The 13,772-nt window shown below is 47.3% G+C and overlaps 1 protein-coding gene across 1 annotated transcript; it reads right to left on the bottom strand.

Annotated features, from left to right (window-relative positions):
* Window positions 1-10,375: 10,375 nt before the first annotated feature.
* On the bottom strand, window positions 10,376-11,215 carry LOC123166436 (uncharacterized). Its single transcript, XM_044584240.1, has one exon. The coding sequence runs from the start codon at window positions 11,073-11,075 to the stop codon at window positions 10,563-10,565; it is 513 nt and encodes a 170-aa protein (XP_044440175.1). The 5' UTR covers window positions 11,076-11,215; the 3' UTR covers window positions 10,376-10,562.
* Between the last annotated feature and the right edge of the window lie 2,557 nt (window positions 11,216-13,772).

Below are 13,772 nucleotides of genomic sequence, written 5' to 3'. Positions count from 1 at the left end.
TGAACTTCAAGGAATGCCTATGGACAAATCCTTCAAATATAACTCAAGGCAACCATTAGTCCATAGAGATTGTCATCAATTACCAAAACCAAACATGGGGGCACCTCATGTTCTTTCAGCAAGTTGCTCTCGGTTGGAGGATGTTTGGTTTTAATAAACTCTATCCTCACAAATATGGTTCTCTATATTCTTTCGTTCTTCCAGCTCCCAAAAGGGGTCTTGCAAAGACTGGACTATTTTAGGTCCAGGTTCTTTTGGCAAGGAGATGGTGAAAAGAAAAAATATAGGCTGGCCAAATGAAGTGTGGTTTGTAGGCCGAAAGACCAGGGTGGCCTCGGTATTCATGACCTGCAGGTCAAGAATGAGGCCCTACTTAGTAAATGGTTGTTCAAACTTCTTACTGAGGATGGTGTTTGGCAAACCATGCTGCGCAATAAGTATATAGGCCAAAAGGCAGTGTATCAGGTATACTGGAAACCTGGAGACTCACACTTTTGGGCTGGCCTAATGTTGGCAAAGAAACATCTCTTTCGCTTTGGGTCTTTCGCGATAAAGGACGGGTCGGAGATTCTTTTTGGGAAGACATCTGGCTAGGCAATGCTAGCCTCCAAGAACAATACCCAGCCTTATACAACATTGCACGCGATAAGAATAATACTATTGCGCAAGTGCTCAGCTCATTCCCGCCAAATATTTCATTCAGACAGGATTTGATTGGCACCCGACTTATGTCATGGAATAATCTATTGTCCCATCTGGATTCGATTATCCTGACACAAGGTCGTGATGTGTTTCGCTGAAACCTTACTACATCGGGGTCTTTCATAGTAGACTCTATGTATCATGCACTCACGCATTCTGAGGTACCGATGAGTAATAACAAAAAAATTGGAAAGCGAAGGTACCGCTTAAAGTCAAAATATTCGTGTGGTATCTCCGTAGGGGAGTTGTGCTAACAAAAGACAACCTCGCACGACGCAACTGGTCGGGAAGTAAGAAGTGTTATTTTTGTACTCATGACGAGACAATTAAACACCTATTTTTTCACTGTAAGTTTGCGCGTTCTATGTGGTCAGTCATCCAAATAGCGGCAAATTTGTATCCGCCCACAAGTGTTGCTAATATTTTTGATCATTGGCTGGACGATATTTCAAATAGGTACAAAACGCTAATAAGGGTGGGAGCGTATGTCTTACTATGGTCACTTTGGCTATGTAGAAATGATGTTGTTTTTAATGACAAAACTGTTTCTCCTTTGCAGGTTATTTTCCGTTGTACGCACTCGCTTCGTACGTGGTGTACGCTACAACGAGCGGAGTACCAACCGCTGTTCAAGGCGGTGTGTACGCTGTTGGAGCAGGTGGCTACGGAGTTTTTACCCAACGTGGATGGCAGCATAATCTCCGATTCGGTCCACCATCTCTTTCGATATAGGCATAGTGTCGGTCTATGGACTCTACTATTGCCGAATTGTCGGTCTTTTATCTTTTTGTTTATCAGACTACTGGTGTTTAGCTGTGTGCATCCTAGTTATGCAGAGGCTGGGTGATACTCTTAATGCTTTGTATCACTTTGATGCTACATTTTGAGATAATAAAAGCATCCTTTATCGAAAAATCAGCCACAATAAACCAAGTACATTTGCAACAATGCAATCAAAGAATAAGTTTTGTATGGAATCTCCTATTTGCCGCGCACTGTGGCAAAAAGGAGTCGAAACTCCCAAGGGACGATGAAGTGGGCAGGCCCACTTGTCATACGTGCGAGGCCATCCAGTTTTATTTTGTTTCGTTTCTTCTTCTATTTTTCATTTTTTTGTTTCTTTTCCTACACCTTTTTTCTTTTTCTTTTTTCATAAATACAAAATTTTCACAAAATGTTAGATTTTAAAATTTTGTTCAAAAAATAAAAAATTGTCCAGAATATAAAAAAATCAAGTTTTTCAAAAAGTATTAAAATTTTGTTTGGAATTTAAAATATTGTTCACAATTTGCAATACATGTTCGAAAATTCAAAAAATGTTCGCAATTTAAAATTTTGTCGTCTTTACAAATTTGTTCCATTAAAAAAATTCACGTTTTCAAAAGTAGTTCGTATCTTTCAAAAAATGTTCGGAATGTTCAAAAAGTGGTCGCACTTTAAAACTATTCACGCTTTAAAAAAATTGTGTTTTCTAAAAAAGTGTTTGGAAGTCCAAAAATCGTTCACATATTTAAAAAAATGGATTTTTTTTAAAGTTGAATTTTAAAAAAATCAAGAAATATTTTGAATTTTTATTAAAATTGTTTTCAAATCTCGACGCTGCAGTTTGTGCTTAAATATTTTGCGCATCCTATCAATAACCAACAGCCTTCATTTCTAGTGACTAGCAGTGGGAGTTCAAGAGTATGAGGTCACGAGTTAGCTATGTCGAGCGCTAAAAAAACAATTGGCTCATGCCCAAGTTGGGAGAGTGAGCCGGGGTGTACTCTGGTGTGATTTGTAACTCTGGATATGTTCAGTTGTCAGTATAAATCTAGCAATAATAGAGTCAATTCCTGCTAAATTAAAACAGAGTTTGGTCTGGTGTAGTCTGAAACTATGAACATGTTGAGTTCACGGGAAAATTCTAGTAATGTAGGCTTATTTGCTGTTCGGATGAGATTGAAGAAAATTCTGGCAAGGGTGCTCTTTGTCAGGAATCCCCTCTCTTTCTCACGAACTCACTCTGATAGAGACGAACACTGGGTTTTGCGTCGCGTAAGCCTTGCCACCTTTTCTGTGTATTCTCATTCGCTTCTTATTCTGTTACAGAGAAAAAAGGGGGCCGGTAGAGATCCTACCTCGGCGCCACGATCTGGCTCACGCTCGTGCCATCCCACGAGCACCAAGACCGGGTCCTAGCCCTACATGCACGGCACGCACAGGCGCGGCTCATGCCTAACTGAACTTGACTGAAATAAAGGAAACAGGAAAAACAACGCTACAGCTATCAACGACTAGATTAAGTTGCCAACAAATCACCCCCTAATCTCGTCGTGGTGGTTTTATTTCCTAAAGACATCAGTCATGCCGATCCTCCTCCTTAGCTCCTGGAACGCCAAACGCCCAAGTCCCTTGGTCAGAGTATCAGCAAGTTGATCATTGGTTCGAACGTAGTCGATGTCGATCTTTCCTTCCTCCACGCACTCCCGAATGAAGTGGTACCGAATGTCGATGTGCTTGCTCCGCTCATGGAAGACAGGGTTCTTCGACAAAGAGATCGCTGATTTGTTATCAACGAACAGTTTTGGCGGCACAGTCTCCTTGTTCAACATCTCTCCAAGTAGACGTGCCAGCCAAATTCCTTGACAGGCAGCAGTGGTGGCTGCAACATACTCAGCCTCACACGAAGAGAGGGCCACCACTCGTTGCTTCTGCGACTGCCAGCTTACAGGGCTCTCACCGAGGAAGAAGATGGTGCCCGTCGTGCTCTTCCGATCAACTATATCCCCGGCATGATCTGCATCACTGAAACCTATCAGCTTCGGCTCGCCATTCCCGCGCCTGAACTCGCATCCATACTCCAGTGTTCCTGCTATATAGCGCAGCAGGTTCTTCACCGCAGCATAGTGATCTGCAGCAGGGGCCTCCATGAACCTGCTCAGATATCCCACTGCGAAACTTATGTCAGGCCTTGTGTGCGTCAGGTACCGCAAGCCTCCGATGATGCTCCGGTAGTACGTGACGTCCACTGCATCCCCGACGCCATCCTTGCTCAGCTTCAGTCTTGGTTGAATTGGTGTGCTGAGGGAGTTGCAGTCTGCCAGCCCAGCCCGCTCCAACAGTCGCTTGGCATATGCTGTCTGACAGAGTGTGATCTGGTCACGCTCCTGGTGTATCTCAATGCCAAGGTAGAAGCTGAGCTTGCCCAGGTCACTCATGCGGAAGAGCTTGGTCATCTGCTGTTTGAAACTTGTGATCTCATTCATGCTCACGCCTGTGATGATGAGATCATCCACATAAACCCCGACGAGCAGCAGTGAACTTCCTGTGCCCCGCCGGTACACGGCGTGCTCTGACGGACAGCGCTCGAAGCCGAGAGTGATCAGACTGTCATCCAGCTTCGCGTTCCACGCCCTCGGAGCTTGGTGCAGACCGTACAGGGCCTTGCGGAGGCGCAACACCTTGCCTTCTTCTCCGGTCTGCACGTATCCCGGCGGTTGCTGCACATATACCTCCTCGAGCAGGTCGCCGTTCAAGAACGCAGACTTCACGTCCATGTGGTGCACCTGCCAGTCGTGGTGTGCGGCGAGGGCGATCAGCAAGCGCACAGAGTCCATCCGGGCGACCGGCGCGAACACTTCTTCATAGTCGATCCCTTGCCGCTGGACATATCCCTTTGCAACCAACCTCGCCTTGTGCTTGACCACGGCGCCTTGGGCGTCCTTCTTCAGTTTGTACACCCACTTTAGGCCGATGGCGCGGTGCCCAGGCGGGAGCTGGCATAGCTCCCAGGTGCGGTTGTCGACGATGCTCCGCATCTCCTCTTCCATGGCGTCGCACCACCCCTTCACAGATTTGGCCTCGTCGTACGACGCTGGTTCTTCTGCAGCTAGCAGACAGGAGTGCTGCACTTCTTCCTTGGCAAACAGGACGTAGTCAGCCAGCTGCGTGTTCGGCTGCACTATGCCCTCCTTGGCGCGGGTGCGCATAGGATGCACGTTGACCGCTGCAGCCTGTCCAGCGCTCGTCTCCCAGCCCTGCTCAGTGGACTGGGGTGTCGGTGTCGTTTCCATGCTCGAGGGCGTGGGCGTTGCAGCAGCCGTACGGGGTGACGCGGACGGCATCGGCGTCGTGGGCACCGCGTCGAAAGTGTCCGTGGTGACCGCTGGCCAGTACGCCTCCTCGATGACGAACGAGCCCTGAACAGGCGCTGGCTCTTCTGCTCCCTCGGGCTTGCTCCAGGCCCAAGCGGCCTGCTCGTCGAAGATGATATCTCTGGAGACGTGCACCTTCCCTGTCGCCGGATGATACACCCGGTACGCCGCGGTGCCAGGTTCATACCCGAGCAGCACCATCGGTTGGCTCCTGTCGTCCAGTTTCTTTGCATTTGGGCGCGTTGTCTTGACGTGGGCGATACACCCGAACGCCCGAAGATGATGGACGGCAGGTCGCTTGCCGCACCATGCTTTGTACGGCGTCATCTTCGCCACGCTCTTGGTCGTGGAGCGGTTGAGCAGGTAAACAGCCGTGGTGACTGCCTCTCCCCAAAAATGCCCAGGGACACCCTTCGCCTTTAAGAGAGTGCGCGCCATGCCGACGACGGTCTGATTTCGCCGCTCGACCACGCCGTTTTGCTGGGGCGAGTAAGGAGCCGTAAGTTGTCTCTTCACCCCCTGATCCGCGAAGTACTTCCCGAGGCTGGTGGAGGTGAACTCGCCTCCGCGGTCCGTGCGCAGCGCCTTCAGACGGCGCCCAGACTCAAGCTCTATGGCTGCCTGGAACTGCTTCAGTACAGTTTCTGCTTCGTTCTTGGTCGCGAGGAGCCGCAGCCACATGAACCTGCTCTTGTCATCAACCAGTAGCAGGAAGTAGCGTTTCCCCCCCGGCGTAGGGGGAGAGATTGGGCCGCAGATATCCGCATGCACCAGCTCAAGCACCGTCTCCGCACGGTTCAGTGCCTGGTGCGGGAACGACGCGCGTCGCTGCTTGCCGGCGAGACACGCCTCGCACACGCGGTCCACCTCGTTGATAGGAGGCAGGCCACGCACCATTTCCTCGCGGGCGAGGCGTCGCAGGGCCTGGAAGCCTATGTGGCCGTATCGTGCGTGCCACCGCCACGCGTCCTCGCCGCCGTGCACCGCCAGACACACCGGGCGCGCCAGGTTCAGGCGCAGAACGTACAGACGCCCCTGTGTGCGCGGAGCTCGCGCGATCAGCCGCCCGTCCGGGTCTCGCAGCTCCAGGACGCCGTGGTTGATGCGGGTGTCATAGTCGTTCTCGTCCAGTTGGCCGACGCTGATGATGTTGCTCTGCAGCCTCGGGATGAAGTAGACCTCTGACAGAACGAGGTGCTCTCCCGTGCGGCTCTCGAAGAGGATCGTTCCCCTCCCTTCGATTTGCACCGCCGAGCCGTCGCCCAGCTTGACCGAGCCGTGCACGCCGGTGTCGAGGTCGGAGAAGATGTCCCTGCGTCCGGACATGTGGTTGCTGGCTCCCGTGTCCAGGAACCAGGACGTGTCGCAGTCCTCCCCTTCTGCAGCGATGCGTGCCTGGGAGCGCTCCTCGCTCAGCAGAACTTGTTCGTTGGCGCCCTCAGTGATGGAGAGCGCGCAGATGCTGGCGAGGAAGAGCGCGGACTCCTTCGGCTCATCCTCAGTTTGCACCAGATTGACGCGTTCCTTGCGCTCACGGCGAGGCTCGGGGCAGTCCCTGGAGAAGTGATTCGCGTACTTGTTACAGTTGTAACATTTTACCTTGGACATGTCGCGACCACCCCCGGACTCCCGCTTGTTCTGCTCGCCTCCACGCCCAGTGCCCTGCTGCTGCTTGCCCTTGTGCTTGCCGCCGCCGGAATTGGAGCCCTGCCCCTTCTCCCTTTGTCTGGCGCGCGCGAGCCACTCCTGCTCTGTGAGGTAGAGCTCGCCGCCGTGGTTCGGAGTGGTGATGAAGCAGCGCTCCGTGGCCGATCGGAGTCGCCCGATCAGCTCCTCCACTGACATGCCGTTGAGGTCGAGCAGCGTCTCAATCGAGCACGTGATCTGGGCGTACTGCGCAGGTACCTCGCGCAGAAACTTCTGCACCACCTTGATCTCGTCGACCGTGTCGCCGAGCGAGCGGAGGTTGTTGACGATGCCCATAATACGCATGCCGAAAGCGTCGAGTGACTCACCCTCCTTGAAAGCGATCTGCTCGAACTCCTTGCGCAGCCGCTGCGCCGTCGCCTCCCGCACGCGGTTCACGCCCACGCGCATCATGCGGATCGCCTCCCACGCCTCGTGCGCAGTGTCCTTGACGGCGAGCACCGGCGTCATCTCAGCCGGCGCTGCCCGGATTAGTGCCGAGAGTGCCGCCATGTCTTCACGATCGCCCGGCTCGCCCATGCCGGACACAACCTCCCAGAGACCCTGCGCCCGCAGGTTGATTTTCATGACGAGGGCCCACTCGATGTAGTTCGTCGCCGTCAGCGTGGGGTAGACGATGTTGCTGCCGTAGTTCGAGCGATCCTGCACCACGCGCTCGTGGATGATGACCTCGTTGCCGCCGCGCCTGACGACGCTGCGGCCACGGCTCCGCCCGCGTGGCCGCTCCGCAGCCCCGTCCGTGTCGTCTGCAGTACTGCGTCCTCCGCCCGGTCCATCGGGTGGCGTCGACGGCGTGCGTGCGCCGCCGTTGGACATGGTCGCCTTGGATTGAAGGAGGCTCTGATGCCAATTGTCAGGAATCCCCTCTCTTTCTCACGAACTCACTCTGATAGAGATGAACACTGGGTTTTGCGTCGCGTAAGCCTTGCCACCTTTTCTGTGTATTCTCATTCGCTTCTTATTCTGTTACAGAGAAAAAACGGGGGCCGGTAGAGATCCTACCTCGGCGCCACGATCTGGCTCACGCTCGTGCCATCCCACGAGCACCAAGACCGGGTCCTAGCCCTACATGCACGGCACGCACAGGCGCGGCTCATGCCTAACTGAACTTGACTGAAATAAAGGAAACAGGAAAAACAACGCTACAGCTATCAACGACTAGATTAAGTTGCCAACACTCTTGAGGTTGCAGAGCTCTACTTGGTTGAGTGTGAGGCATATTCGGTAATCTTGGGTCTAGCTACAGGGGTGTGTGTGTGCTTGCTGGTTTTCTTTAGTTAAATGTGCTTTGTATGGATTTCGGATCCGGTTTTTCTCATTAATGGATCAACTCTCTTCTTCTTAATGAAATTGCAGGAACCCTGCCCTCTTGACTACGTTTGTCAAAACAATACATACACTATCTGAAATTGTACAAGACATGGAATAGTATAACTTTTTTTTTTGTGAAGATAAAATAAATACTCTGCTTATAATGAGCTCTAAAATAAACTCACGAGCCTAAAGTAATTGCTTATCTCTACATAAGTTCAAGCAATGTGCCCTTTTTACCACCAAAAGTACATGGTAAATAGAAATTGCAATTTAAATTCTAACTAATAAAATATATCTTAGAAAACTAATAACATTCAAGCAACAGAAATAGGCTAATTAAGTTGCAAGAAATATCCTGCATACATGCATGGTTTATTTCTGTCACCTCAATTTCTACATGCTATCCCTTCCTTCCCATATACTAGTATAAACCCCAAAAAAAAAGGTACAAATACTACAAATCCATAGTACTCTTAGTCTCTAACCACCACTCCACCAGCCTAACCCCCTAATAATTATGAGCAATAAAAGATCAAAAACATCCTGGTCTGCAAAAACACCAATGCTTTGCTCCTACTACTACTAATCAACTCTTGCGGCTAGCAGGGCCAAGGTGAAGCCAATCATTGACTAATACTGAAACCCCACGCTAATTATCATTAGCTCCTCCTCCTCGCCTCCTTAGCTGTCTTTTGGAAGTAAACTAACGGAAACAAATCAAGTCGGCATGGGAATCAGTGCATGATTTGGTCTGCACACCTTAATTCGTGCAGCAGCATGTGTGTATGCCCATTTGTTTTCTTCCTTTGCTCGAACTATGTGTTGTTAGCTCCTTGTGATGGTACCTGATCCAAGAGCTCACGCAAGCCTATTATATGAAGTAGTATATTCAGATCGAAGTCTGCAACTCTGTATGAGCTGTAGAAGCAAACAAAATATGCAAGTGTTCTCTCCCATTTACCACTGACGATGCATGCACCAAGGAAAATGGCGATCCTGCCAAATGCTCTGAATATTGATATGTTTTAATTTGTCAGATTCAGCTGCCTAGTGGCGAGGAAATGTGGCATGTCTGAAAGATGTGTACTATGAAATTAGCATGCATGAGCTCTGAAAAATGCGCATGAATTTGTGCCTTTAAATTCAGAAACGTCAACTAGAGGAAGGAAACTTTCCTACCAGATGAATTAATCAGCTCACTGCACGTACATATGTGTGTGATTTTGCGAAGGAGTTATCATTCCGTTGAGTATAGGAATACTGAAGCTTTCAAATATTTTGGACGGGCTGTTGTGCAGGCTAGGGGTGTCTTGTATCATGTCAGAGTAAGAGTGGGGAGGCTTCTAGTTTTCTGCAGAGGATTGATTCCCTCTCCAATCACAAGGCCAATTATTGTTGCTGGTGATTGATGTGAGAAGACCACTCTACTGTGACAATTGAACAACTGTGGCTTTCTGTCCTATCTGAAGTGATTTTGTTGGATTGGCGAAATGGGAGAATATCGCTTTTATTTCTTTTGGAGTTTCCCAGAGTTTCAGTTCTCAGATAAGCAATGAACTTTTCGTTTTCAACAGCATAGCATACTTGCTTGCGCCAATAATCAATAACATTAATCAGGAATATTTTGATGGCATTGGCACCTAAAGTGAAAAATTCTCTAGCAGAGAGCAGCCGAAGCATGCAGCTCTAGAAATGGAAAATAAAATGCTTTAGCACACAGTCTTAAGCAGTTACTTTAAAGTGTAGTAGCATCCTGATATTCACAAATGTTACCTGATATCTATGGAAAAGTTGTAGAAAATTCACAGGTTGTGATCATTGACATTATGTGTCATTTTCCTTTGCATATTTAATAGGTAATTGTTCTCTAGTTGGATGATTATATTGAGGGTACCAATCAGATGCATTTGCTAATGCCTACAATGAGTAGTACTACTGGCACGGAAGGCATGGTTTCAACTTTCAACGGGGAGGCATCAATTACAAAGCTAGAATAAGCACTAAAACCATGGCCCAATAGCTGGCTTTACTTAAAAATGCTGCTTGCTAGGGTGTCTTTTTGTCAACCTCCACATGAAATTTAAGAAAGAACCATCAATCATTCATGGTCTAATGATGTATGTCCCCCACTATTAGTTAGCAAATGATGATTAGAAACTAAGGCATGATTGGAAATTAAGGCTTCGTTGCTAATCTAACCTTCGATATGTATCTTGGTTGTGAGAAGAAACTAAACTTGTGCTTGGCTCCATCGATTATTTGAAGGTAAGCAGTGGGGATTGATTGACATTACCACTAGTTTGACCTTTAAAGGATGAACAGATTGAAACTCCATACACACAAGTTGTGGCATTGTTTTTTCTTTCCTTTTATTTTCTTGAGAAAAGAAGCACATGCCCATTTTCATATGTTATCCTCCTCCTTGATCCAATCAAACACTCATCCACAAAATGGAGGATAGAACGGAACAACAATAATAGTTGGAGGAGAAAAAAGGGCAGTAGTTAGAACAAGAATTCAGAACCTTCCCTCTCCATGTCCATCATATATATGAAGGAAGGGAAAAACATTAGATGGATGTACACTTACAAAAAGGGCCACAAGGAAGCATACACATTAACCATGCGCACAAGAGAGAAAAATGGCACCCATGCCAAAGGAAAAAGAAAAGAAAAAACAAAAATTAACTAGGTAGTGAACTAGTCAAGTGCCCTCCACGATGCACTCGAGGTGTGGCCTCCACACGGCGGTCCGGCCGCCGGTGCTCACTCGCCGCCGATGCAACGACCTCTTCTCCGACTGCACGTCACGGCCACTGCCGTGACCTGACGACGGCTTGCTCTTAACGTGGCTGCGCGTCTTGCCGCCGTGGCCAGGGTTTGCCGTCCTTGACGGCGCGACGCCAGCGGCGCCTTGCGAGCCAGCGGTGGAGCCGGTCTTCTTCTTCCTCTCGGCCGGCACCGAGGACGCCGGGATGAGGAAGTATATCTGGCCGCGCTCCAGCTCGGACTCCGGGGAGACGATGAGTATCCTCCGCACGACGCCCTGCGAGCACGGCTTGCTCAGCACGTGGTTCGGGTTGGCGGAGAGGATCTCGCCGGCGGCGACCGGCCGGCCGTACTCCTCGACGCGGCCGCTGAGGTGGACGATCCTGATCAGGTCCAGCGCGCCGCAGGGGAGCACGCAAGCCAGGCAGCACCTCAAGCTGTTGCCCATTGTATGATACTATGAATCTTTCTCTCTAGGTTCAGAAATAGCCTAGCTGGTTGATTGCCACCTCTCTGCTTTGAGGTCGAGGAGGAGGATGTCTCTCGCTTGCAAGTCCTTTTCCTTTCCCTCCCTTCGCATCGTGGGGTGACCAATGCTTATATAGTGGCCTTCCTTCATATGTCCAAGGTAGCATACAATTATTTTTTTGTCATGGTCTTTGCGTTGCTTCACTGGAGGGCAAAAGAGGAAATGAAAATTGGGGAAGAAAGATGATGTGCATGGTTTGGTGTGGAAGTGTATAGTTTAGGGGCAAGGGGGTATCAAAAGATGGTCTCATGTGGATGCTATTTTAACCTTATCTAAAGTACCAATCAAAGGACAGCGGCAGTAGAACACTACTAGAACTACAGCCCCCATGCACGTTCAGTGGAATTTATGGGGGCAATTTGTTTATTTTCTAGCTATGTATGTTCTCTCCCTCCCATCTTGCTTGCCTCAATTATTCCCACAGCACATTCATGTCCACGCTGCCTTGCTGTGTTTTGGTTGTGCACAACGAATGGTGCACACAACAATGCATGTGTTGGTAGACCAGCCACTGTAGATGGGTGTTGATCCTTGGGGTATGAGTTTTGCATAGTATGCTATTGTATAGACAAATGCGATCCACCCGCAAAAAAAAGAAAAAGAAAAAAAGAAACAAATGAGATCCACAGAAAATGCACAAAGAATTATGAAGGATTTGAAAAGGCAAAGTTGGTTGCAGCTTGCAGGACACTCCTATTTTGTGGCAATTGCTCAAAGATATTGCCAAATTTTTTTTGCTCAAACATATTTAACATGCTATTTCATTAGAAGAAACAGCTAGCACTGGAATGATATTTTTCAAAATCACCCCCACACAAAAAAATCCCCTGCAAATTATTGTTTCTTCAAAATTAGGAGGAGAGAGAACAGCTATGAGATAGTGTTTAGACAGATTTTTTGCACTGTCCATACATCCTAAAAGATAAACTTCAAAAAATCAGCATGCATTTCCTTCATCCACCAAATAGTTCATCTTAAACCCTTGACTTCAAATTCATTTCCTCCATCCACTTATATTATGAGGAAGCAGAAAAGGAAAAAATAGTTGGGGTGTTACAGGACATTGTCATTTTGTCACAATCGCTCAAAAGAAACAACAAAGCACAAATCTACTCAGAGCACTTACAAAAAATAGTTTAATTTAGTAAAAGACACCTATGCAAAGGTATTTTTGATAGATTGTTTGCATGACGCACTGGCACGGAGATTCCGAAAGATGGAATTCAAGAAATTGAGATGCATTTCCCCCATCACGCAATATGGGTGTCTTAAACCCCGGAAATCAAATTCAACTTTATTCTTCTCGTTATGTATCAAAGTTCTTCTGAAATATGGCGATGAATCTTAATTTTTAAGTTTGAGGTGTGTAATTCGGATAGAGCCAAGATGCGTCAAAAATAGATATTGCTAGGGATATTATATTGTCTTGCTTGGATGAATATGAGAATCGACCACCACTACCCAAAAGGATGCACTTGGCAGTTGGAATGGTACATCGTAAAATGCTTCTTGGAAAATGAATTCACCGTACACCCTAAAATGAACAAAGAAACCTTGAAGTTGGGAATCTACAGGAGCATGCACTTTTTCCATTGTGGCATGGGAATTTGAAATGCTTATGTTAACCATGGTTGCTTTAGAATCTACATTAAAAGCAGTGTTAGATATATCACAACGTCTAGCTAGTCCTTGTCTATGAAAAATCAACCAACAAACTACTATTAGGCTAACTAGTCGGAGCAATGGAGAATATAGTTCAATCCCACAAAAATGTTTATGTAATTGCACTAGAGATATAATATGATTCTTGGAGTTTATTTGGTAGCATAAAGGGAAAAATTGAGGGGAGGAGGGCTTCTGTAGAGGATGAACTTTGAAGATAGTGGTCGCCTGGGAGACGTTAATTATGCATGTAAGAAATATACTCCCCCTCAAAATGTGTAAACGTCACCTTAAGATGGTAATGTTGTATATTCATTAATGTGGTTTTAATCAAAATGTATAGGTAAGTGAGTGAGATTCTTTTTTCACGGTATGGATTTAATTAACTAAATATGAAGCATCAAGGAGATACATACAATAAATGAACACACATTGGGCCACTGTGTAGCTAGGTGCAGACAACTAACACAAATGCCTTGGTGGAGTTAAAAGAAAAGAAAAAACTCTGAAGCGATCAAAACATTGATAACAAAATCTACACCAGGAACCATATCTGCATCACCTTCTCTTGACATCACCGAGAAGAATTCTCCAACAGCAAGGCCTTCAGGAAGGGAGCAATGCTCTGAAGGAAATATGCCCTAGAGGCAATAATAAAGTTATTATTTATTTCCTTATATCATGATAAATGTTTGTTATTCATGCTAGAACTGTATAACTTGATACATGTGTGAATACATAGACAAACAGAGTGTCACTAGTATGCCTCTACTTGACTAGCTCGTTGATCAAAGATGGTTGTGTTTCCTAGCCATAGACATGAGTTGTCATTTGATTAACGGGATCATATCATTAGGAGAATGATGTGATTGACTTGACCCACTCCGTTAGCTTAGCACTCGGTCGTTTAGTATGTTGCTATTGCTTTCTTCATGACTTATACATGTTCCTATG

This window comes from Triticum aestivum, chromosome 1D, assembly GCF_018294505.1.
Source record: "Triticum aestivum cultivar Chinese Spring chromosome 1D, IWGSC CS RefSeq v2.1, whole genome shotgun sequence".
Lineage (NCBI taxonomy): Eukaryota > Viridiplantae > Streptophyta > Magnoliopsida > Poales > Poaceae > Triticum > Triticum aestivum.
This window is presented reverse-complemented; position numbering and strand designations above follow the sequence as displayed.

Coding starts and splice junctions, on each gene's coding strand:
- LOC123166436 (XM_044584240.1), bottom strand. CDS start 11,075: ATGGGCAACAGCTTGAGGTGCTGCCTGGCTTGCGTGCTCCCCTGCGGC.